The sequence below is a fragment of the Lipotes vexillifer genome, unplaced genomic scaffold (assembly GCF_000442215.2).
Source record: "Lipotes vexillifer unplaced genomic scaffold, Lipotes_vexillifer_v1.1 scaffold161, whole genome shotgun sequence".
NCBI classification, from domain to species: Eukaryota; Metazoa; Chordata; class Mammalia; order Artiodactyla; family Lipotidae; genus Lipotes; species Lipotes vexillifer.
The window spans coordinates 1528735-1554926 of NW_006779016.1; the positions used below are offsets into that span (position 1 = coordinate 1528735).

General features: G+C 40.4%; 1 protein-coding gene across 4 annotated transcripts in view; it reads left to right on the forward strand.

Annotated features, from left to right (window-relative positions):
* Window positions 1-26192, forward strand: part of CDK14 (cyclin dependent kinase 14) — a 593024-nt gene that overhangs the window by 445500 nt on the left and 121332 nt on the right. For all 4 annotated transcript variants that reach the window (XM_007452057.1, XM_007452058.1, XM_007452056.1 and 1 more), the window contains one exon: window positions 9562-9625. In XM_007452057.1, the coding sequence (XP_007452119.1) occupies window positions 9562-9625 (64 nt within the window). The remainder of the gene's footprint in view (window positions 1-9561; window positions 9626-26192) is intronic.

Sequence of the window (26192 nt, forward strand, 5' to 3'; positions counted from 1 at the left end):
TTTCTGTTTTTGTGCCAGTACCATATTGTATTGATTACTGTAGCTTTGTAGTGTAGTCTGAAGTCAGGGAGTCTGATTCCTCCAGCTCCATTTTTTTCCCTCAAGACTGCTTTGGCTATTTGGGGTCTTTTGTGTCTCCATACAAATTTTAAGATTTTTTTGTTCTAGTTCCATAAAAAATGCCATTGGTAATTTGATAGGGATTGCATTGAATCTGTAGATTGCTTTGAGTAGTATAGTCATTTTCACAATATTGATTCTTCCAATCCAAGAACATTGTATATCTCTCCATCTGTTGGTATCATCTTTAATTTCTTTCATCAATGTCTTATAGTTTTCTGCATACAGGTCTTTTGTCTCCCTAGGTAGGTTTATTCCTAGGTATTTTATTCTTTTTGTTGCAATGGTAAATGGCAGTGTTTCCTTAATTTCTCTTTCAGATATTTCATCATTAGATTATAGGAATGCAAGAGATTTCTGTGCATTAATTTTGTATCCTGCAACTTTACCAAATTCATTGATAGGCTTTAGTAGTTTTCTGGTGGCATCTTTAGGATTCTCTATGTATAGTATCATGTCACCTGCAAACAGTGACAGTTTTACTTCTTCTTTTCCAATTTGGATTCCTTTTATTTCTTTTTCTTCACTGATTGCTGTGGCTAGGACTTCCAAAAATATTTTGAATAATAGTAGTGAGAGTGGACATCCTTTTCTTGTTCCTGATATTAGAGGAAATGCTTTCAGTTTTTCACCATTGAGAATGATGTTTGCTGTGGGTTTGTCATATATGGCCTTTATTATGTTGAGGTAGTTTCCCTCTATGCCTACTTTTTGGAGAGTTTTTATCATAAATGGGTGTTGAATTTTGTCAAAAGCTTTTTCTGCATCTATTGAGATGATCATATGGATTTTATTCTTCAATTTTTAATATGGTGTATCACATTGATTGATTTGCATATATTGAAGAATCCTTGCATCCAGGGATAAATCCCACTTGATCATGGTGTATGATCCTTTTAATGTGTTGCTGGATTCTGTTTGCTAGTATTTTGTTGAGGATTTTTGCATCTATATTCATCAGTGATATTGGTCTTTCATTTTCTTTTTTTGTAGTATCTTTGTCTGGTTTTGGTTTCAGGGTAATGGTGGCCTCATAGAATGACTTTGGGAGTGTTCCTTCCTCTGCAATATTTTGGACGACTTTGAGAAGGATGGGTGTTAGCTCTTCTCTAAATGTTTGATATAATCACCTGTGAAGCCATCTGATCCTTGACTTTTGTTTTTTGGAAGATTTTTAATCACAGTTTCAATTTCATTACTTGTGATGGGTCTGCTCATATTTTATATTTCTTCCTGGTTCAGTCTTGGAAGGTTATACCTTTCTAAGAATTCCATTTCTTCCAGGTTGTCCATTTTATTGGCATAGGGTTGCTTGTAGTAGTCTCTTAGGATGCTTTGTATTTCTGCAGTGTCTGTTGTAGCTTCTCCTTTTTCATTTCTAATTTTGTTTATTTGTGTCCTCTCCCTCTTTTTCTTGATGAGTCTGGCTAATGGTTTATCAATTTTGTTTATCTTTTCAAAGAACCAGCTTTTAGTTTTATTAATCTTTGCTATTGTTTTCTTTGTTTCTATTTCATTTATTTCTGCTCTGATCTTTATGATTTCTCTCCTTCTACTAACTTTGGGTTTTGTTTGTTCTTCTTTCTCTAGTTCCTTTAGGTGTAAGATTAGATTATTTATTTGAGATTTTTCTTGTTTCTTGAGGTAGGCTTATATAGCTATAAACTTCCTTCTTAGAACTGCTTTTGCTGCATCCCATACGTTTTGGATTTTCGTGTTTTCATTGTCATTTGTCTCTAGGTATTTTTGGGTTTTCTCTCTGATTTCTTCAGTGATCTCTTGGTTATTCAGTAACGTAGTGTTTAGGCGTGATGTGTTTGTGTTTTTTACATTTTTTCCCCTGAAATTCATTTCTAATCTCATAGCGTTGCAGTCAGAAAAGATGCTTGATATGATTTCAGTTTTCTTAAATTTACTGAGGCTTCATTTGTGACCTAAGATGTGATCTATCCTGGAGAATGTTCTGTGTGCCCTTGAGAAGAAAGTGTAATCTGCTGTTCTTGATGGACTGTCCTATAAATATCAATGAAATCTTTTGGTCTATTGTGTCATTTAAAGCTTCTGTTTCCTTATTTATTTTCATTTTGGATGATCTGTCCACTGGTGTACCTGAGGTGTTAAAGTCCGCCACTATTATTGTGTTACTGTTGATTTCCTCTTTTATAGCTGTTAGCAGTTGCCTTATGTATTGAGGTGCTCCTATATTGGGTGTATATATATTTGTAATTGTTATATCTTCTTCTTGGATTGATCCCTTGATCATTATGTAGTGTCCTTCCTTGTCTCTTGTAACATTCTTTATTTTAAAGTCTATTTTATCTGATATGAGTATTGCTACTCCAGCTCTCTTTTGATTTCCATATGCATGGAATATCTTTTTCCATCCCCTCACTTTCAGTCTGTATGTGTCCCTAGGTCTGAAGTGGGTCTCTTGTAGGCAGCATATATTATGGGTCTTTTGTATCCATTCAGCAAGCCTTTGTCTTTGGGTTGGAGCATTTAATCCATTCACGTTTAAGGTAATTATCGATATGTATGTTCCTGTGACCATTTTCTTAATTGTTTTGAGTTTGTTTTTGTAGGTCCTTTTCTTCTCTCGTGTTTCCCGCTTAGAGAAGTTCCTTTAGCATTTGCTGTAGAGGTGGTTTGGTGGTGCTGAACTCTCTCAGCTTTTGCTTGTCTGTAAAGCTTTTGATTTCTCCATTGAATCTGAATGAGATCCTTGCCTGGTAAAGTAATCTTGGTTGTAGGTTCTTCCCTTTCATCCCTTTAAGTATATCATGCCACTCCCTTCTGGCTTGTAGAGTTTCTGCTGAGAAATCAGCTGTTAACCTTATGGGAGTTCCCTTGTATGTTATTTCTCATTTTTCCCTTGTTGCTTTCAATAATTTTTCTTTGTCCTTAATTTTTGCCAATTTGATTACTATGTGTCTTGGCATATTTCTCCTTGGGTTTATCCTGTATGGGACCCGCTGCACTTCCTGGACTTGAGTGGCTATTTCCGGTCCCATGTTAGGGAAGTTTTTGACTATAATCTCTTCAAATATTTCTCTGGTCCTTTCTCTCTCTCTTTGCCTTCTGGGACCCCTATAATGCGAATGTTGTTGCGTTTAATGTTGTCCCCAAGGTCTCTTAGGCTGTCTTCATTTCTTTTCATTCTTTTTTCTTTATTCTGTTCTGCAGCAGTGAATTCCACCATTCTGTCTTCCAGGTCACTTATCCGTTCTTCTGCCTCAGTTATTCTGCTATTGATTCCTTTTAGTGTAGTTTTCATTTCAGTTATTATATTGTTCATCTTTGTTTGTTTGTTCCTTAATTCTTCTAGGTCTTTGTTAAACATTTCTTGAATCTTCTCGGTCTTTGCCTCCATTCTTTTTCCGAGGTCCTGGATCATCTTCACTATCATTCTGAATTCTTTTTCTGGAAGGTTGCCTATCTCCACTTCATTTAGTTGTTTTTCTGGGGTTTTATCTTGTTCCTTCATCTGGTACATAGCCCTCTGCCTTTTCATCTTGTCTGTCTTTCTGTGAATGTGGTTTTTGTTCCACAGGCTGCAGGATTGTAATTTTTCTTGCTTCTGCTGTCTGTCTTCTGGTGGATGAGGCTATCTAAGAGGCTTGTGCAGGTTTCCTGATGGGAAGGAGTGGTGGTGAGTAGAGCTGGGTGTTGCTTTGGTGGGCAGAGCTCAGTAAAACTTTAATCCGCTTCACTGCTGATGAGTGGGGCTGGGTTCTCTCCCTGTTGGTTGTTTGGCCTGAGGCAACCCAACACTGGAGCCTCCCTGGGCTCTTTGGTGGGGCTAATGGCAGATTCTGGGAGGGCTCACGCCAAGGAATACTTCCCAGAACTTCTGCTGCCCATGTCCTTGTCTCCATGGTGAGCCACAGCCACCCCCCACCTCTGCAGAAGACCCTCCAGCACTAGCAGGTAGGTCTGGTTCAGTCTCTCCTGGGTTCACTGCTCCTTCCTCTGGGTCCCATGCGCACACTACTTTGTGTGTGCCTTCAAGAGTGGAGTCTCTGTTTCCCCCAGTCCTTTCAAAGTCTTGCAATCAAATCCCTCTAGCCTTCAAAGTCTGATTCTCTTGAAATTTCTCCTCCCATTGCTGAACCCCCAGGTTGGGAAGCCTGATGTAGGGGTCCGAACCTTCACTCCAGTGGGTGGACTTCTGTGGTATAAGTGTTCTCCAGTCTGTGAATCACCCACCCAGCAGTTATGGGATTTGATTTTGCTGTGATTGTACCCCTCCTACCGTCTCATTGTGGCTTCTCCTTTGTCTTTGGATGTGGGGTATCTTTTTTGGTGAGTTCCAGTGTCTTCCTGTCAATGATTGTCCAGCAGCTAGTTGTGATTCTGGTGTTCTCACAAGAGGGAGTGAAATCACGTCCTTCTACTCCAGCATCTTGGTTCAGGCTCCCCTTGTTTTTCTTAACAGATGCCAAAAGTCCAGGAAATCAGAGACACCCTTTGGGAACTGTATACATGTGAATATAGGGAAGTGAGACCATTTTGGAGCTGCTATTTTGGTATTTGCTTTCTACAAATGTATATATGCTAAATGTTTTTCTTGATCTTAAATCCCTCTCCCAGGATCCATATCTGTATTTCCACCTGTCCTTTAAAGGCCCTTTGTCTTGACCTGCAGACATTTCTAACATTTAATAGGCCCAGAACTAAACTCATTGCCCTCAGCCCCCAAACTTGCATTCTTGATTTCAGCTTTCTTCTTCCCTATCGGCTGGCTCTTAAACAGTAAGAAATGCATTTTACATCATGACTCACAATGTACACATACATATGTACATGCACAGATATAACATGAATAAAAGTTGAATAAAATGTTGCTTCATAAAAACAACATGCATCTTTACTGTGTCTGTTACCCTCTGACATCTTCTCTTGGATTTCATCTTTTGAAAAATGCTGATATCAACACTCTAAATGAAATTTACAGTCCTCCAGTGGGTCATGTGGCCTGCAGTTTGTGACAACTTGAAAGAGAGATAAAATGCAGTCTTCATGCATTCAGTATCTGGCCCTAGCCTCCCATCCCATAACCCAGCCAACAATAAAGCCCACGAAACTTCGCAGTTACCCAGACACACCATTCATTCGTTCCTTCATTCATTCAACATTTACTGTGTGCATGTTTGGTACCAGGCACATGGTAGGCACTAGGGATCCAGAGATAAATGTCATGGTCTCTACTTGGAGGTCCATGGTCTGGTGGAGAGACAGATGAGTGATCTAACACTTATGAGGCAGTGAGTGGTCCTATAATGGAAGTCTGAACAAAGCCCTCAGAGAACACAGAGATCACAGCAGGTAACTTGGACCAGAGAGTCCAGGAAGTCTTTCAGGAAAAGGTGACCCATGAAGCTAGAAACAGAGGTAGGAGTTAACCTGGCCAGTGGAGACAGGGCATTCCAGAAGAGGAAACCACCTTGGGAAGGCATGGGGGCAGGAGCATCATGAGAACTTAAACAATGGAGATTTTTTTTTTTTTTTTTTTGGCGGTGCGCGGGCCTCTCACTGTTGTGGCCTCTCCCGTTGCGGAGCACAGGCTCCGGACGTGCAGGCTCAGCGGCCATGGCTCACGGGCCCAGCCGCTCCGCGGCATGTGGGATCCTCCCGGACCAGGGCAGGAACCCATGTCCCCTGCATCGGCAGGCGGACTCCCAACCACCGCGCCACCAGGGAAGCCCGGAAAGCTCTTTTGATCAGAGAATGGAGAGGGATAAGCTCCGGCTCTAGAGCACACACGCTCCCCGACAGGCCGCGGACAGGGCTGTTTTATAGGGCGGGGCATTGGGGGGAAGAGGCAGAGCTCTTGAGGGGTGGGCGGGGCTGCACGGCTCAGGCTCCAGATCATCGCGGTGCTGGGCGCAGCCTCTGCACACAGCCCGCCACCGCCATCTTGAATCGCGTCGTTCAGTGCTCGGCGCTTGTGCACACGGTCCTGAGCCGAGGTGTCGGCAGGGCGGTTCTGCACCAGGAACTCTGCGCCAAAGGGCTGGTGTGAGGCCTCTGCCCGTGGCTCCCTGTGAGCAAGTGAAACTAGACGAAGCGCCACGGCGAAGAAACAAGGTTAGACTTTATTTCATTACCTAGATACTATTTTTATTCCCTGGGAATTGTTAATGTGCTTTGCCAGTGACAGTTACATCTTTAGGGCACTTTACAGTTTACTGTTACATTTATTTTATTTTTATTTTTTTTGCTGTGCACGGGCCTCTCACAGCTGTGGCCTCTCCCGTTGCGGAGCACAGGCTCCGGACGCGCAGGCTCAACGGCCATGGCTCACGGGCCCAGCCGCTCCGCGGCATGTGGGATCTTCCCGGACCGGGTCACGAACCCGTGTCCCCTGCATCGGCAGGCGGACTCTCAACCACTGCGCCACCAGGGAAGCCCAAGATTATTTTAATATAGCCTTTCCTTATAACCAGAATACTCAGCTGTCCCTCCCCTTGGGCCCCCACCCACCCACTTTCTTTACTTGGCCAACCATCACTCTGTGTTCCGTCTCCCCCTGAAAGATCCTCTCCCTGGCAGCTTTTCCCCGCCCCCAGGTAGCCTCAAGCACACCCTGCTTTGGGCTCTTGCCCCCTTCTCCTCACACTTCTGAGAGAGCTCTTCTTATGTCGAAGGCAGCTCATCACTGTCCCGCTCCTCTTTCTCACCAGAGTAGGAGCGAGCGCCTCAAGGCAGAGCCCAGTCTCATCCTTCTGTCTTCCATGATGAACACAGTAAATGTTAACTGAGTGCAGAGATGAACCAACAAAGGGACAGGGAGACATACAAGCCACGGGCACAGGTTTAAGGCGAAGCAGCTTAAATGAACACATAGAGGACTTTTTCACATATCACAGCATGTTGTTTCAAGACTGAGGGTGACCTCAGATATTAGAAGCCTGCTTATATACAGATATGGGGACCACACTTTAAATGTTGAGGCACACATTTTACATGTTGAGATGTAATTATCTTCTGCACTGTTTTTTTGGGTTTTTTGCAAAAGATTATTTTTGACTTTTAGAGAGTACCTCTTTTTCCTTCTAACTTCAAAGTATCTTGGTAGTGGAATTTCTTAGTTATTAATACAAAGGAAAATCTGACATCAGAGGCAATACACACCCACTTTCCCTAGTGCACAAGTAGCCTATCGTCTCTAACCATACATTTAACCCAAATTGCCTTTCCCAAAAAGGCTTTTACAGGAAGCAACATTGACTTCTAATTCTTCTTTTCCTTTGCCTACTTTCTATTTCCTGTGCAAATGGCCTAGGAGTTGTTGACAGGAGAATAATTTGAGGTGTGGAATCTCATCAGTCAATGCTATAATAACTCAAAAAAAGTCTGATGTATTTTTTCTTTGCAGGTAATTTTTATGGGATGGCCATAGTATTTGATAATCACTTTGAAACAGAACACTGGATCTGGATGAGGATAGTGCCTGTGCAAAAGCTTTGTTAACATAAACATTGTAGAAACAGGTACAGTCAGGGTATCAATCATACCTTTACTAGGAGTGAGAGAACAAGTTTCATGTTCTGGCGGACATTGTTTATAAAACCTTAGAGGGTCTATTTCATATGTGATGGATTTATCATGATCAAGATGTGATTTTGAGCTGAGAGTTTCTCCCTTTAGTTGCTAAAGTTTAATACTGTCAAACCCCTTTGTCCTTCACGCAGAATTCAGTGGGAGCTCAAAAGAGGAGCATCCCCCAGATGAGCTGTGTGCTGCCCGCACGCACACCTGACTGTCTCCCTGTCTTGAAATAATGATCAGAATTAGTGGAAAGAAAGGAAGACATGCCTTTTGCAGAGACACTGTTGTCACAGTTGTTTATATCAGGCTTGTCTTTGTCTCTTTTCCTATCTTACAACTCTTGGAGCCCTCTCTCACCTATCGCCTTCCATCCCCACCTAGCCCATCAGTAGTGTGACCTTGTTTATGTAGATCTGCCTGTTAATGTTAATTAGTGCTTGCAAGAACTGTATTGTCTGATCCCCTGAACACTGTGTTCACACCCAGTGTTTCAGTGAATTCCGTGTTTCAGTGAGGAACGTAATACATGTGTTTATTAACCCTGATTCGCCAGAGCAGGAAGCAGTGAGTGAGTCACTTGCTGTATGTGTGCCCCGCCTTGCCTTCACAGCCCTGTACCCGCTAGGAAGTCTATGCATAAAGAGCCAGAGCTCTGTATTTCCTTATTGCCCAGTAGTATCTGCTAATCCTCAGAGATGAGTGAATAGGTGTCATCTCCCCCCATGATGTCTGCCATTCCTCCAGTTTTGCCAGCTTCTGGCTTTATCTCTTCCCCTTTCTAACTCATTTGGCTGTCATATTGGTCCATCATAGTCTGAGTTACAGCATTTGGCACTGACCCCCAGATCAGGGAATCCCTATGGAAAAAGTGGGTGGGCTGGATTCTCCTCCATTGCCGGCACCTCCTTGACCTGACCCCATTTTCTGTGGGTGCTTTGAATAGTATCTGATCCTTACATAGTGCTTACTGCATACCAGGTAGTATTCTCCCACAGATGAAAAAGGTGCTGTTATCATCACCCCTAGTTTACATAGGAGGAAATTGAAGCTTGATGAAGTCCCATGGCTAGTAAGTAGGGGATCAGAGGAGTCTGTCTCCATGATCTGGGCTCTTAAACCTTTCATCTCCACTGTTCTCCATCAGTGATTTACCATGATCATTGAGTATAATAGCAATAGATGATGGAACTGAAAATTCGAATACAGTGTGCTCGTTATACGTGAAACAGAATTGCCTTTTAATGCCTTTGACCAGATCAAACACTGTGGGGATAGAAAAGTACATGCGGAAAGAAGCTGAAAGTATGGATAGAGAAAGACAGTGTAGGGAGAACAGTATTTGGGGATGAGGAAACTATATATCATGTGACTAAAGATGTTAACTCTAACAAATAGTATGGCCAGTGAAGAATGTGAGCATCCCAAGCTGTCTGTTCTGCTTCTTTGAAACGTTCTGATGCCCAGACAGAGGATGTGGGGGAAGAAATGACAGAATTCTTAGAACTTTTAAATGATGACACGTCTGATACTAGAGTGAAGGATAAAAGCTCATGAAAGAATCATGAGGGACACATACATACTTTATTCAGTTCCATGAAGATGACAGCTCATTCTTTGAGTCGTAAGCCTACTTACTAAGTTTGGAGTTGATAAAATGCAGCAGATTTAACTTGTCTTACCGCATTCAGCTGCATTTGTTAAAACACAGACATTCGACTCGGGTGGCTCTTTAGCTGGGTTTGTTTTACTGAAATAAAATCCCTGGCACACGATAATGGGGGAAAAAAATCCAGAGTTTCATCATATGCAGTGTACTGTTGTCTGCACTGGAGAATCTTGAGTGCTTTGGAAATAATAAGTCTGTTTCCACAATTTCCTGCTCTCCACTAGGTTCTTGGAACGCCAAATGAGGACACGTGGCCTGGAGTTCATTCTTTACCACATTTTAAGCCAGGTATGTTTCACTAATTACAAATGACTAAGTGCTTCTGATATGAAAAGGGTGAATATATAAATATTCCCCCTCGAGCTAATATATTACCTGGGAAAATTCTGGTTACTTTTGCCATTGTGTATTTGACCTCTTATTGGAGTTGTCCTTTGGTTTTCACAGTTTATTTGTCGGCAAAGATAGACTGAATGACAACCCTCGTGAGAGTCTTTCACCCTATGTTCTTCGTTTGATTTGACTGGCTAATCTTGAAGTAACCTTTCATTTCATCATCAGTTAGACTAGCATCCATGTCTATAAAGACAAACTTTAAATCAAGCTACTATAATCCATCTGTGTGACTTCTAGTAATAATACTAGGGAAAGTATTACATTGTAAAAAGGAAAAATCATATTTTTATTTATTTTTTTAAAATCTAGTAATACATGGTCAATTAATTTGAGTTTAAACATATAAAATGTTCTATATGTTCAGCATTCCATCTTTTTAAATGTTAAATATTTAAACCCCTAAACCAGAAAATCTGAGGGAAAATGCAGAACTTTTATATAAAATAAGTTGTCACTTTTTTCTTACCAGTAGGTGGCAGTCAAGAAGCTTTCAGTTTTAATAATTATGCTTAATGGAAGAAGAATCTCAAAATGGGCTATTTAATTTTTATAGGAGGGATGAAAGGTTTGGAATTGGAAATTTAATAAAAATTAGTGGAATGAATTATTGTAAAATAATCTTTTTGTTTTTTTCTTCTTTTCTTGTTTACAAAACATGGATTATATAATGCAGACCTACCATTAAATTACTGAAACGGATTTTATGGAAGATCTAATAGTCCATTATTTTATGAGGGAAAAGAGCTATGAATAATTACTGTTACAGGATCCAAGTATATTCTTTTTCTCCCCTTCCTCTCTTTTGGGGGACCATCAGGAATAAGTTATCAATCCCAAAGAATGACTGGGTTTAGAAACTATTTTTACTCTTAATATTTTTCTTCTGAAAGTACACCATGTGCTGAGAATTCTTTTATTTTCTTGGCTGCCCCAAGGACCCTTTGCACTTTTACTGAGAATTCTAAATAACTTCTATGTTATGAAAGACTATAGATACTTAATTTAAGATGGATTTTTTTTCTTTTTCTTTTTTTTTTAACTAAACAAGAAGCATCCTCTAAGTGCTCTCACTAATGGATTTTAAGTGAGAACACAGCTCTTTATAAACGTTTCAGTTGTGGGTTCATAAAGAAGCCTAACTTCCTCATGTTAATATCTAAAATCTTAAGTCCTAGGGAAATAAAGCAGAGGAGAATATGAAAAGGGTGGAAATGAATAAAGTTGATGCAGAAAGGAACAATTAAGATAGTCATTTGGCCCACCAAGTTTCTAGAGGAGAAAACATGGAGTATTTGGTTTATTTTGGTGTGAATAGAATTTATCTTTATTGATAAATAAACACACAAAAGCATTTTTTAAATGTGTCTGGAAAGTACTATGATGTATTGCAAATTGAACTAACAGATTGGGAACTTCATGAGATCAGAGACTGTGACTAGTATGTATTTTGGTTCAGTGAATGTCTGCTGCCCGGAATTTTATTGAATGTTTAAAACAGACGTTATTTATGTGACTCTTCTGGTAGGCATATATAAATTAGGGTATGTGTGTGTGTGTGTGTGTGTGTGTGTATGTGTGTGTGTGTGTGTATCTCTGAACTTATCAAATTGAGCAATTTATTTTATGTCAATTATACTTCAATAAAAATAGATAAAAGTGCAGTCTTTGCAAGTTGTCCTCTCATGAAAATATCCTTGCTTATATAGAGAAGGGGCAGAAAAAAAAAACTGAATATTTAGAACAAAGCTTTTAATAGGCTAAGAACCATACAGATAAGAGAAATGCTTATATATATATATATATATATATATATATATATATATATATATATATATGTATGTATGTATTTAAGTTATTAATATTATGTACAAGTGCAACCACAGACACATAATATATAAAAGGTAATGGGGGTCCAAAAGAATAACGTGTTTAGGTGAATGTAAGGCATGGGTGCTGACTACCAAAAAAGATACTCCAGGCAAGCTTGGTGCTTGTGGATGAGAGTAGATGTGATAAATGCTTCCTGAGTTGCCCTGAGAGGAGTCAAGGAGAGACAAGATAATAGACTGAGGCAAAGGGAGCAAATCTACGAGCCTTTTCATGCAGCACTTAAGCAGACCCATCAGGGGAGTCCTGGGGAAGAAGATATACGTTCCCAGAGGAGAAAATATTAGTGCCAGGGTCCATCTCTCCCACCCCACTTTCCACCTCCTTATTCTACCCCCAAAGAGTGCCTTAGAAAGTCTGAGGGAAGAGAAGAAAGTCTGAGCCATGAGGACATACTTTGTTTTGCTTTGCTTGATAGACTTCATTTTTTAAGAGCAGTTTCAGGTTCATAGCAAAACTGAGCAGAAGGTGCAGAGATTTCCCATACATCCCCTGCCCTGACACATGTGCAGTCTCCCCCCTTATCAACATCCGCCACCAGAGTGGTACATTCGTTACAGTTTGATGAACTTAAGCTGACACATCATTATCACACAAAGTCCATGGTTTACGTTAGGATTCGTTCTTGGTGTTGCACATTCTATGGTCTGTACAAAGTATAATGACATTTATCCACCATTACAGTATCACACAGAGTAGCATCACTGCCCTAAAAATCCTCTGTGTTCTGCCTGTTTACCCCTCCCTCTTCCCTAAGCCCTGGCGACCACCAGTCTTTTTACTGTCTCCATAGTTTTGCCTTTTCCAGAATGTCATGTAATTGGAATCATCTGAAAAGGATGTTGCCTTTTCAGATTGGCTTCCTTCATTTACTAATATGCATTTAAGGTTCCTCCAGGTCTTTTCATGGCTTGATAGCTCATTTCTTTTTACCACTGAATAATATTCCATTGTCTGGATGTGCCCCTGTTTATGTATCCATTCATGTACTGAAGGACATCTTGATTGTTCCAAGTTTGGGCATTTATGGATAAAAATGCCCTAAACATCACTGGCACTGGGTTTCAACTCTTTTGGGTAAATACCAAGGAGTGCGATTGATAGCTCGGAAAAATTATACTTTGTCCAATTTTTGAATAGATAATAAATTTAAGCAATTCAAAATATCAAACCATATAAAAAAGGAGCACAGTACAAAACCTCCCCACCCTGTCTGCCACCTGCCTACTTCCCCAGAACGATTGCCCCAACCACAGGCCCCCACTTATTAGTTTCTGTTGTGTTTCTTTCCTTTATGTAAATGTAAGAAATTATGAATATATATTTTCATATTTCCCATATTAAAAACAATTTTGGGTCTTGCTTTTCTCATTAATGCATCCTGTAGGTCCTCTCATGTCACTGTATAGAGGAGGCCAGTGTGGCTTCCCTCTTTTCCTGCAGCCACATTGTTTTACATTGTATGAATTTAACCTGTCCCTACTTACGGACATTTGGGGTGTTTCCAGTGTTTTTGCCATTATAAATATTATAACCCGTATATACACACATAAATATGCGCATCACATCTGTACAAGTATATCTGAAGGATCAATTACCAGAAGTAGGGTTGAAGAATTAATAAGTATACAGTGACCCTTGAACAGCACGGGTTGAGCTGTATGGATCCATCATACGTGGACTTTTTTCATTAATACCCACTACAGTACTACATGGCGGTTGATTGAATCAGGGATGTGGAACCACAGATACCAAGTACAGACTATAAATTATAGGCAGATTTTCGACTGCAGAAGAGTCAGCGCCCCTACCTCCTGTGTTGTTCAGGGGTCAACTGTATACAATTATACTTTTGAACACTTCTGTCAAATTGTTGTCCAAAAGGATGGTACCAGTTGGCTCTGTTACCAGCAATACATGAGAACGCTTCCTCTCCACTCCAGACTTTTCAGTTTTGCCTGTTAGGTGACAAAAAAAAATCTTAATATAATTTTAATTTACATGCTTCTTTTTAGACGAGGCTGAGCATCTTTTCATATGTTTCAGGATCACTTGTATTTCCTTTTCTGTGAGCAACTAATATCTTTTGCCAATTTACACTAGAGTTACGTGTCATTTGTCATATTCTTACTAATTTCTAGGGGTTCTTTATATATTAGAGAAAGTATCATTTTTCTATAAACAGATTTTGCTTCTCTGGAATTTTAAAAAATGACTCTTTCTAATTTTTAAGGAATTTTGAAGTAATCCTCACTGTCATATCTTACTAGTCTTGTTTAACTTGTTTTGCCTCAAGAGAAAAAAATTCTGTGTTGGCTTAGAACAATTGTTGAGATTTCAAAAGAACAACTAGATAACAACTGGGATTGATTCTTTAGAATTTAGCCTGTATGTGTCCTCTTCTGCACTTATATTTATGCTAACACAAAATTCCTTAACTTCAGCTTATTCCCATAGCAGCCAGGCAGCTGGGACAGGCCACAGCTGCATAAAATAAATAAATATATGTGTAACACACACGTGCACATACACACACACGTGTGTGTTACATATAATAAGAAATCTAACCTTGGGAGCTGCCACTTCCCCATCATTTACTTCTATTTAAATTTCTCTCAGAAGAAGTGGGAAATGGGTCTGTGTCTTCTTTGAACCTGATTGCCTTCTCACTTCTTTTTCCTCACCCTCAGGTTCTGTGGTTTATGGTCTCAAAATTAGGGGTCTCTCCCTCTCTCCCTCTCCAGTCCCTCTCTGTCCTTTCCCCTCTCTCCCCCTTCTCCCCACCTCTCATACTAGAGTGTCTCCTTTTATCACTATCCTCAGGATGCTTGCTGTGGGCCAGCCTCGGAGGTGAAAGGTGACACCGTGGTATTCTTAGCACTTCAGTAATTCTGTCACCTTCGATGAGATTCATCACAGGCCAAACCCCATTCTCTATCAAAAAGTAAGAGTCTACTGCAAAATTACTACATTTTCCCTTTCACTTGTTTCATAATGACTCACTACTGGGATGCTTTTGCGTAATGCCCTCTGCTCCGTTTCCTTCTGGGATGGGAAGAGCCTTCCCTGTGTGACTCCCAGGAGCACTTTGCCCTGCCTGCTTTGCCCTCGGCTACTTTATGTCAACAGAGGCCGCATGGCTCATACACCTCTGGTGAAGTGATGCTTGAAATTCTTTGTTATAAGACAGACTTAGCATTAATTTTTTTTTTTTTTTTGCTGTACGCGGGCCTCTCACTGCTGTGGCCTCTCCCGCTGCGGAGCACAGGCTCCGGACATGCAGGCTCAGCGGCTATGGCTCACGGGCTCAGCCGCTCCGCGGCATGTGGGATCCTCCCAGACCGGGGCACGAACCCATGTCCCCTGCATCAGCAGGCGGACTCTCAACCACTGCACCACCAGGGAAGCCCAGCATTAATATTTTTTAAAAACGTATCTTGGGTATGTATTGGAGGGGTTGTTTGGGATTTGTAGAATTGTGGTAGCCCCAGATCAGGGCAGAATATAGGTAGACATTTGAGGTTCTCCAGACTAGTAGAATCTGGGTGAGGGACTGAGGATTCTGAGAAGATGTTGCAGTTTCCTACTGTCAAGGAAAACCGTTGGGCTGCTTGAGCTGCGAGTAAGAGCGGTGTTTTGGTTGTGCGGTGACTAAGCAAATTGAACATTAGATCCGGAAGAAGTTCCAGGGAGCATATAGCCCTGCTCAGTCCTTTGTAAGGCTAGGAACCTGAGGTCAGAGATGTTAAATGACTTCCCCAAAGTCAGTGTCAGAGATGAAAGTAGATCCCAGGAGGTCTCCCTGGGTTTCAGTTCAGTGCCCTTTTTTTGCAGCATGAATCATGGATGATGATGCTACTGCATCTGTATTACAATTTCTCGTTGACCTTCTTCTAATGAACAGTTTATTGACAATTAGTCTGTCAAAAAAGTAGCAAAAAGGTAGGAGGGATCTGAGCTCTGTACTTAGTAAGACATGAACCCATAAACATCACTTTGTATGAAATACTTTGGCCCCGAAATAACATGTGGAGTCCATGTATGAAACTTTTTTCATCTCTTAAATTCTTCCAACAAAAGGGGCATTCAACAACTATTTAATGACCAGTTGTTATTCAGGAGTTTAGAAAAGGAAGGCACTGTAAAATTCAGGGAGAGAAAAATATTGCCAGACAGGAAGCAATTAAAAGTAATGAAATTTAGACTGAAATAATTCTGTTTTTCCCAAATCAAGCAAGGGAACAGAGTATTTCTAAAGTGATTATATTATTCTGAAGAGAAAGTTATCTAATCCAAAAAGCAGTTTGATTAAGGAAAGTTTGTTAAAGTCAGAATTTCTTGCGAATTTGCCATTGGAGGCAAATTGCAAAAAGGGAGTATTTTAAACATTCTATGCCCCAGACTAAGCTCACGGACACACTGACCTTGAAGGCAACATATAAATATGGACTTAGTTGTACTCAGACTCTAATGAGGTGAAAAACTTCTCCTCAATTCCACCTATTCACAGGCCTAACTGAGGCCCCCAAACTAAGTTAGATTCAGATTTCTTAATTCCAGAGGGAAGATGTAAATTTTTTCAGAATACCATGATGGGACTTCCCTGGTGGCACAGTGGTTAAGAATCCACCTGCCAATGCAGGGGACACGGGCTTGAGCCCTGGTCCAGGAAGATCTCACATGCTGCGGAGCAACTAAGCCCATGCACCACAACTACTGAGCCTGCGCTCTAGGGCCCGTGAGCCACAACTACTGAACCCGCGAGCCACAACTACTGAACCCACGTGCCACAACTACTGAAGCCCACGTGCCCTAGAGCCCATGCTCCACAACAAGAGAAGCCACTGCAATGAGAAGCCCACACACCACAACTAAGAGTAGCCCCCGCTCGCCGCAGCTAGAGAAAGTCCACACACAGCAACAAAGACCCAACGCAGCCAAAAAAATTTTTTTTTAATTTTTTTAATTAAAAAGAAATAGAATACCATGATGACAACACCTTACGTTTTATGTTGTATTTTATTATTTACAAAGCATTTCAACATATTATCTCGGTTGGTATTTAGAATAACTCCTGAGTTATTATAATGTTATTGTCCTAATACTGTTATCCCAATTTACGGACAAGGAAACTGGGAGACTGAGAGATTGTGTGGCTTGTCCAAGGCCACATCTGCAGTATGTAGCGGAGCCCAAACGCAAACCCAGGCCTGCAGTCCCTGGCCTGCTATTCTTACAGATGCCTGCCAGTCTCTTTAAGAGAGCTTCCCTGTCTGCAAACATAGGAGTATGATGAGGGAGAATTGTCAGCCTCTTCTCAGCCCTGCCTGGTGGCATCTTGGAAAAGATCTCTATATATATTCTTGTAGGTACCAGAACCCACCCTCCACCTGGTAAATATGGGTATCTTCTTTGAAACTTGTGCTTCCAATAAATTGTCCACTCCAAACACCCTCTGTGGGTGTTTAGTTTTAAATGTACAGTCCTTGGTACATATTATGGGAATTGCCCATTTCCATGATTTGCACACCAGAGGAGATCTGAACCTGTAGCCTTTGTTCACACTCTGGACTTCCCCTAGTCTGTTAGAAGGTGATGGAAAAACTGCGGAAGCAGTAGAAATTGTTTGGTGGGATATTCAGTGCAGGGCGGTTGAGAGGAGGGTGGTTTCGTGCCATGATGTTGCCCTGCACAGACCACGCCTGCTGTCAGGAGACACCTGTGGACATGCAGGGCCATCTTCCTTCCTCTTCCAGGAGCATCCCGTCTGCTCCCTCCAGCTCATGGAACTCCTATGGACGTTAAATGAGATAATCCATTTTTACATCCTCTTCATTACTTTTTACGTAGTTATACTTTACCTATTTTTAAGAAGATTTGAGCTGGCTGTGTAATTGGTATAAAAGTGCTTTTAAACTGTTAGGGGCATGTAACTACAAAGTAATATTTTGTACCATTTATACTGTGTCCTCTGCCCGGTGTTTTCTTTCCCACTTGATGCTTTACCTCAAGAATCTTTTTTTATGTCTTTTTTTTTTTTTTTTTTTGAGCGATTCATAGCAAATGTAACGGTCATGGGTAACATCTGAATATACAAGGGTGTAACTATGTGATGGTTATAAAAATCGACTTGAAAAATTAATCTGCAAATATATGGCCCTTATCTCAGATTTTATTGCTAAAAACCTTGTGAGTCTGCCTGTCCCAAGGCTCAGGACATTTAGAGCTCTCTCCCCCAAGCATCAACCACCACCTTCAACTCTGCCGTTCTTCATCCTACCAGTAAATGCCACTCCGGTCACATAGTGAAAAAGCCAGTTAATTAGTAAATTTATAAAATAAGTGAACTTTATAGAGCAGAGGAAGTTAAAACAACGTTAAGCGTGACAAGGTCGGGCTGTCTTGACTTTCATACTTTCTGATTGTGGCAATCATTCTGGGGGTCACTGCTGGCTGAGAGCAGGGGAGAAAATGCTGGAGTTGAGTGGCCACGTTTCAAGCAGCAGGAACCATGCTCCAGATACTCTCATGAGCTCAGATTCTTAATAAGTACTCGCTAGGTGACAGGCAGCATTGTAGATGCTGAAGACACAGTCGTGAACAAAGCAGATAAACCCGTTGCTTATGGGGCTTCCATGCTAGAGGGGAGACAAATAGTAGACAAATTACAAATCAGTGTGGCTGGAGAAGCTGACCACGGACAGAGCAGCAGGGGTGGGTCGCTGAAAGTCGAGGTGAAGAGCTAGGATTTTACTTGAAGTGTGAAAGGAATCAATGGAGGGTTTTTGAGCGGGGGAGGAAATTGATGTTTTGTTTGCAAAGGGACCTACTGTCTACAAAAAGTCACAGACCTATTTCAGAGATGGTAAGGGGCTTCATCTCAAGTGTGAACTCTTCTTGATTGGTAGTTTCTGCCCACAGCTCTGGGCTGAGAAGGGTCTGTAATAGCAAGTCCTGGCTCAGGGGAAATTATTCTCACACCAGTTTACAGTGATGCCATAGACATGGGGAATAGGTTTTTCCCAGTAGGTCCATAACCGACCAAGGATTTGATATGCAAAAAGTCATACATATAGCCAACGCTATAAAATAAAAATTTTAAATGGCCAAAAATCATGATAATTACTGAGAAATGTAAAATAATAATTCAGCTCTTCCCCAGTGGGCAGACCTATGGGGGGAGATATCTTTATAAATTGTAGAAATTCATTTCAGTGCAAAGCAGGGACTATCTGTACCGACTTTCTCTGTATCTGCTTGAAGAATTTCCCATTTATTTTCACTAGAGGGCATCACAAATGATGGAGACTAACAATGTCCCGAAAATGCCAGAGAAAATGTAGTGAGATTAAATTTTCAAAGAGAAATGAAGTTCTTCTGATTGCAGCTTTATTGAAAACAAAAGCAAAAACAAAAAAATCCTTAGGTATACTGGTTTCATTACTTCTACTCTTGTAATTTTGAAAAATTCAGTTTGGGAGTTATCCACACCTCGTCGCACCAAAGTTGATATAGAATGCCAGTCACCAAACAAAGACTTCGTCAGGAATTATGCTCCCTCCCACCCCAAGAGGATTAAAGTCCTTGTATAGTGTCCAATTTGTGTGATTTGGTTACAATCATATCTAAGAAAAGAATTAGAATTTCAGCCTATGAATGGAAATCAGAATAAGTGAAGACACAGATCATTTTCAAGGTACTGAAAGAACTGTTACCAAAGAGCTTGGGTAACCCAGCTTTTTGGTAACAAGTGATAAACTGGGAATAGAGTCCTGATTCATCCTCTGCCACTAGCCTGGATCATGGGCTCGTCAACTCAACCTTTCTAACCTTAGCTTAGTCATTTGTAGAGTGAAGTGGTCAGACCACCTGATTGCTCACATTTCCCCTAGAAGGTGCTGAGTGCTGTCTTCCTGATCTCTTTCTCCCTGTGGAGAGTTTGGATGGAGGGATGGGTCGGGATACATGGAGAATGAGACACAAAATCTTTCTTCTTTTCTGGGAGCTGTAAAGATTCAGTCTCATTTGTGAATAGTACACTTTAGACTGTGATAAATGCCTAACTGATTAAACTTTACTTCTCTAAAGAAAAACATCTTACCGAAAGAGAAGTGCTCCATGACTTATAGGTTGAGAAATGTGTGGTTGGTTTGAAGACCTCAGCTGGGAATATGCGCTCACAAACCCATTTGTATGTCTGTTGGAAAAACCAAATGCCATAGGAAGTAAGAACGTTTAACGTACAGAGTAGATGTTTGTTTCTAGAAGTTGCTCAGAGATTGCTCATTTTAAAACACACACCGTTGGTAATCGAAGGATGATTTGCTGCAGCCAGGGCAGGGCAGGATGCTGCAGTATCCTATTTTCAGGACTGAAGATGGCTACTCAGCCTTTTAAGGAAACCCCTCTGGGTGACAGCAACAGGGCAGTGAGATTCTGTTCCATGTTAGCATGTCACATCAGAGCCTCTCACTGGTAACGCTGGAGCTGTGTGCAATCACAGCTGTTATATATATGAGGGACAGCAAGAGTTTTAAAGCTGTGAATTACAGTTGTGCAGACATACATCTTATTTCTAAAATGCCTGTTTGGATCACTATGCTTTTTTGCAATTGACATATCTAAAATCCCCATATTTTGGAACAAGTCTAGCCCTGTCTGTTTGGGATAAACTGTCGTCTACTGTGCATGAATTCTGCTTTATTTCTGGTCTGAGGACCATAGATGGTTTAAATCCAGCTTTTCTATGTCTTGATCAGATGTTGACTGCTGGCTTGGTTTTCCTTATAACCATAAGAAAGTCACATTTGCATAAAAATTCTTGTGAATACTTGTAAATAGATTTTCTTCCACTGCTGGTCCCTTAGTATTGGATCCCATGATTCATTGTAGGCTACAGATGACCTTGTACGTTTTGTGCACTGCTGGGTCCACAGTGCCTGGCAAACAGGCACACAAAAAATATTTGTAGAATGAGTGAGAGAATGAATGAATACTCTAACCTTAAAAGATTCAAGGCTATTATCTGTTACATAAACAAGTAACTAAAGTGATTGTTGGAAGCATCACCAGAGTGATTCGTGACTGTGTTTATTGTTCATCCTCATAAAGGACTGGACTCTTTTCCCTCCACTGAAGCAATCCTGAGAAAGGCTTCAGGTTCAACACCTCCACCAGATGATAGTCTGGTCACAGCTCTTGACTTAAGTCATTACTACTTTCTTACAAACTCAGGAGAAAAGAGTAAATGCATTTGTTAAAATGCAAAATAATCCTAAAGAATTTAAATAGTGAGTAGTTGAATATATAGTTTACAGGTGTTCATTATAAAATAATCTAACATTTACTGGGGCATTTTGCACATTACTCTTTTTTAAATTTATTTTTTGGCTGCGTGGGGTCTTCGTTGCTGTGCGCGGGCTTTCTCTAGTTGTGGCAAGCCTGGGCTACTCTTCGCTGCAGTGCACGCGCTTCTCACTGTGGTGGCTTTTCTTGTTGCAAAGCATAAGAGAAGCTCCAGGTGCGTGGGCTTCAGCAGCTGAGGCACTCAGCCTCAGTAGTTGTGGCTCACGGGCTTAGTTGCTCCACGGCATGTGGGATCTTCCCAGACCAGGGCTGGAACCCACGTCCCCTGCATTGGCAGGCGGATTCTTAACCACTGCACCACCAGGGAAGTCCCTGGACATTACTCATTTTTGTATTGACTTATAGTTATTCCATGATATTACTTAAAAATCAGATGCTATTAAATCCATTTGTAAAAGGTGTACTAAAGTTTGAGACTTTTTAAAAAATTTTTATTAGAGTATAGTTGCTTTACAAGTTTGAGACTTTTAAAGATCTTGTCTCTGTTGCCACCCCTCCTTTCCATGCACCACTCCCCGCTAAAAAAAGAAAGAAAAGTGTTCTTACAAATCCTGCTTTAGCCTTTCAAGTCCTTTGAACATATTGGGTTAGGCAAAAAGTTCGTTTGTTTTTTTCCGTAAGATGTTACAGAAAAACCCGAGCGAACTTTTTGGCCAATCCAGTACTTGGGGTTTTTAATTGATTGCTTGATTTGACTCCTTGCTCATATGTTTCCCTGTTATTGACGTTAAAAACACAGCAGTATCTTATAAGATCCAAAAAACATTGGTGAGAAGGGGATAAGGGTATTAAAAATTAAAGTTACTTTCCTAGAGTATACAGTACATATATATAAGCAAATGAGTAAATTCCAATTTAGGTTTTATCTGTTTTCACACTGCCTCAAGCCATTTCAGGGTTAGCTCTTTTAAGCTAGGAAACTTTAGAATATATAGCATTGTTCTCCAGTATTTTCCTGTGGAATCTCAACGAATTGCTGTGCATAAGCAGGGCAGTTTGAGCTAAACCCTTCCGGCCTCTGTCCCCTCCCCCACCGTGTTACAGGGTTAGTGATTTCTTCTCTACCAGCGCTCCTCCCTGGCCGCCCACTGTGTGCGACCATCCCCTGCAGTGTCCCTGCAGTAAGAGGAGAAGGGGAAAATCAGCCTGCAGGTTTAAATTAATTGCACTTCTCAGTTATGCTGTGAGTTAGTCTGTGCTTCAAATCACGGCATTCTAAACTTCTAGTTTAAACATAATTGGAAAGAGAAAGCTGAAACTAAAATAGTGACAGAATAAACCTAACTGGAGGAGAACAGTATGAAACACTCCTAATCAAATGCTCGAATAATCTGTTAAAATTATTCATAAGCAGTTGCCTATTTTATTAAATACACCTGTTACTGATTTGGGGCACTAATTTAAGCACCTTTTTGTTTCCAAAACTTACCTAGTGAAATTAGGTTGCTTACATTCTAATGGAACATTGCTTTTACTCATGATGGAAATCGTTTTAAAAATAGAATTTAGGGCTTCCCTGGTGGCGCAGTGCTTGAGAGTCCGCCTGCCGATGCAGGGGACGCGGGTTCGTGCCCCGGTCCGGGAAGATCCCACATGCCGCGGAGCGGCCGGGCCCGTGAGCCATGGCCGCTGGGCCTGCACGTCCGGAGCCTGTGCTCCGCAAATGGGAGAGGCCACAACAGTGAAAGGCCCGCATAACACAAGAAAAAAAAAAAAAAAATAGAATTTAAAAAATCTAATTATAAACGTTACGCATGCTCATTGCAGAAAATGTTAGAAATGGCTCCATTTGAAATGGTGTACTTTGACAGTTAAGATCTGAAAGTTGTTGTATACAAGAGATCAGGTCCTGTGTGTTACAGGAGCTAGCTTCAGATATTTGAGTTTATCTGGAAAAGAAAACAGACGGGGTTAGTGGCTCTGCCTCTGTGCTTCCAGGGGACTGCGTCCATATCCAATTCTAGCATTTTCATCCCGTGTTGGTAATTCTGTATTTACATATCTGGGCCACTGAACTGTAACCGGGACTTCCTCATTTTTGTGTGCCCATCGCCCAGTGCAGTGCCTGGCATACAAGCAGGTGCCCGGGTGACATCTGCTAAAAGAATTAAGAGTTTATGTGAGTAGTGACAGAAGGTAAAGGTAGGAAGACTTTGTTCCTCCTTATTTTGTCTACTTTCATATGGCATGTTTCTCTATCAATTTTGGCTCTTTTATGCGTAGCTAAAACTGACATATTGTATTTCTGAAAAAAAAATTTTTGTATTAGCATATCCTGTCAAGCTCTAAATAGAGGCAATTCTTAGAACTCATATTTATGTGCAGTCATTAATTGCTAAGAATAATAATTTACTTGTATATCCAAGGTTGTATTAATTTTATCTGTAATGGTATTCTTGTTCTTTCCTGAAATCAGCAAATTATTAAAATTGCTTTGTGGGGAGTACAAAGTTAAGGAGATCAAATTTGTTTTACAAGGACATTTGATGTAATTATTTTAAAAATATATCTTGCTTTTTATACCAGACTTTTAGATAAAAATAATTTCTTAAACCTCTATAAAAAACTATTCTTCCCATTTCTCCTTTCTTTGTCAGTTAATTCTCAAACCTAGAACATGCCTTTACATTTCTGTTCTACACCAACTGGCTGAATTCTGTTGGGTCTTATTTAATGCAGTCTAGTAGAGAATAAATTCAGATGTTAGACATTCTTTTGAAACAAATAAATACATAATTGTTGGTGAGCACTTTTGCCTGTGGCTGTAGAATAATGGATATTTGTAATCAGGCCTGCTCATCAGCTAATGTACACTATTTCCCCTGGTAGTATACTCTCCAAACAGAAGCCAAAGTGATCCTTAAAAAAAAAAAAATTCTAAATCATATCTTAAAGGCCACAAAGTCTGTGTGAGCCGGTCTTCTGCCCATCTCTCCTGGGCTGTCTGTCTGCTCCAGACACCCCATCCTCCAGGCTCACTCCAGCCCTGCACATGCCCTACTGGAATGAGAGCTCCCTACAGGCAGGAAGGTCTTCTGTTTGGTTCTTTCTCTGTATCTTCAGCGATAAGAGGTGTACCTGGCTCACAGTAGTTGCTCAGTAAGTAGTTGAATGAATGAATCATTGCACAGATTTCCTTTGAATAAACTTTGTACTTAGAGATAGGAAGCTGAGTGTGTTCTTAAATTTCTTTTTGTTCTTTTTATCTAATGGTATTCTTATACGTGAAACATAGCATAACAAAAGCAATATAAATCACTTTCTTTTCTTTAAAAGCTCATAATTCAAAGCAGACAACACTAACAAAAGGCACCAACTAATACTAAGAAGAATTAAGCCTATTAAGTATTAAATGATTAAGAAGAAATGAGATCAATATGAAAAGGAGATCATTTAATTTTACTGGAGGATGTACACACAAATCCTTTCTAAATGGAAAGACACAACATATTGTTATGTACAAAGATTTTATATCAACCTTTTCAGATAAATATACATTTTAGTGAAACTCCAACCAGATTTCCAGTAGGAACTTTGTTTATTGTGTTGGTTGACTTTTATTTGCAACTCATTTTCCTTCATCACCCAACCTGAAGTGTCCCTCTTACACTAGTTACTCTACATCATACCTCCGTGTTTTATTTTGCTAGAACACTGTCTTGTCCCTCAGCTTTATTGAGTTATAACTGACATAAAGCACTGTGTAAGTCTAAGTTGTACAGCACAGTGATTTTATATGTGTATGTATTACAAAATGATTGCCACGATAAGTTTAGTTAACACATCCATTACTTCACATAGTTTCAATTTTTTTTTTTTTGAGGGAGAACTTTTAAAATCTACTCTCTTGGCAACTTGCAAATCTTCAGTGCAGTATTGTTAACTGTAGTCACCATGCTGTACATTACATCCCCAGAACTTATTCATCTTATAACTGGGAGTTTGTACCCTTTGACTACTTTCACCTATTTCCCCACCTCCAACCCTATGCCCTACCTCTGGCAACCACTTCTGTTGCCTGTTCTCTGCTTCTATGAGTTTAAGTATTCTTTAGATTCCACCTAGAAGAGAGACCATACAGTATCTGTCTTTCTCTGTCTGATTTATTTCTCTTAGCATAATGCCCTCAGGGTCCATCATGTTGTGGCAAAATTTCCTTCCTTTCTGTGGCTGAGTAACATTCCGGTGTGTACATGCGCCACATCTTCTTTATCCATTCATCCATCAGGGGACACTTAGGTTGCTTCCGTGTCTTGGCTATTGTAAATAATGCTGCAATGAACATAGGGGTGCAGAAATCTCTTTAGTTCCCTTCAGATATGTACCCAATTGCTGGATCATGTGGTAATTCTATTTTTAATTTTTTTGAGAAAACTCCATACTCTTTTCCATAATGGCTGTACCAGTTTAAATTCCCACCAGCAGTGCCCAAGTGTTCCCTTTTCTCCTCATTCTCACAAGCACTTGTTATCTCATCCCTTCAATAACAGCCATTCTAACAGGTGTGAGATGATATTGTGGTTTTGATTTGCATTTCCCTGATGATTAGTGAGATCAAGCACCTTTTCATGTACTTGGCCATGTGAATACCTTCCTTGGAAAAATGTCTCTTCAGGTCCTTTGCCCATTTTTTAATTGGATTATTTGTTCTCTTGCTAATGAGTTATATGAATCCCTTCTGTATTTTAGATATTAGCCATTTTTCAGATATGTGGTTTGCAAATATTTTCTCCCATTCTGTACCTTGCCTGTTCATTTTGTTTATTGTTTCTTTTGCTGTGGAGAAGCTTTTTAGATTGATGTAGTTCCACTTGTTTATTTTTGCTTTTGTTGCCTGTGTTTTGGGTGTTGTATCCATAAAATCATTATGAAGACTAAAGTCAAAGAGATTTTTCCTGGTTTTCTTCTGTGGTTTCAGGTCTTATGTAAGTCTTTAATCCTTTTCCAGGTTTTGTGAGTGATAGAGGTCCAGTTTCATTCTTTTGCATGTGAGTATCATCATTTTCCCAGCACCATTTATTAAAGAGTCTGTCTTTTCTCCACTGAGTATTTTGGTTCCCTTGTCAAACGTTGACCATACATATGCATGAGTTTATTTCTGGGCTCTCAATTCTGTTCCATTAGTCTATGTGTCTGTTTTTATGCCAGTATCATACTGGCATATATATGTACCATAGTATGTATATTACTATAGCTTTGTGATATA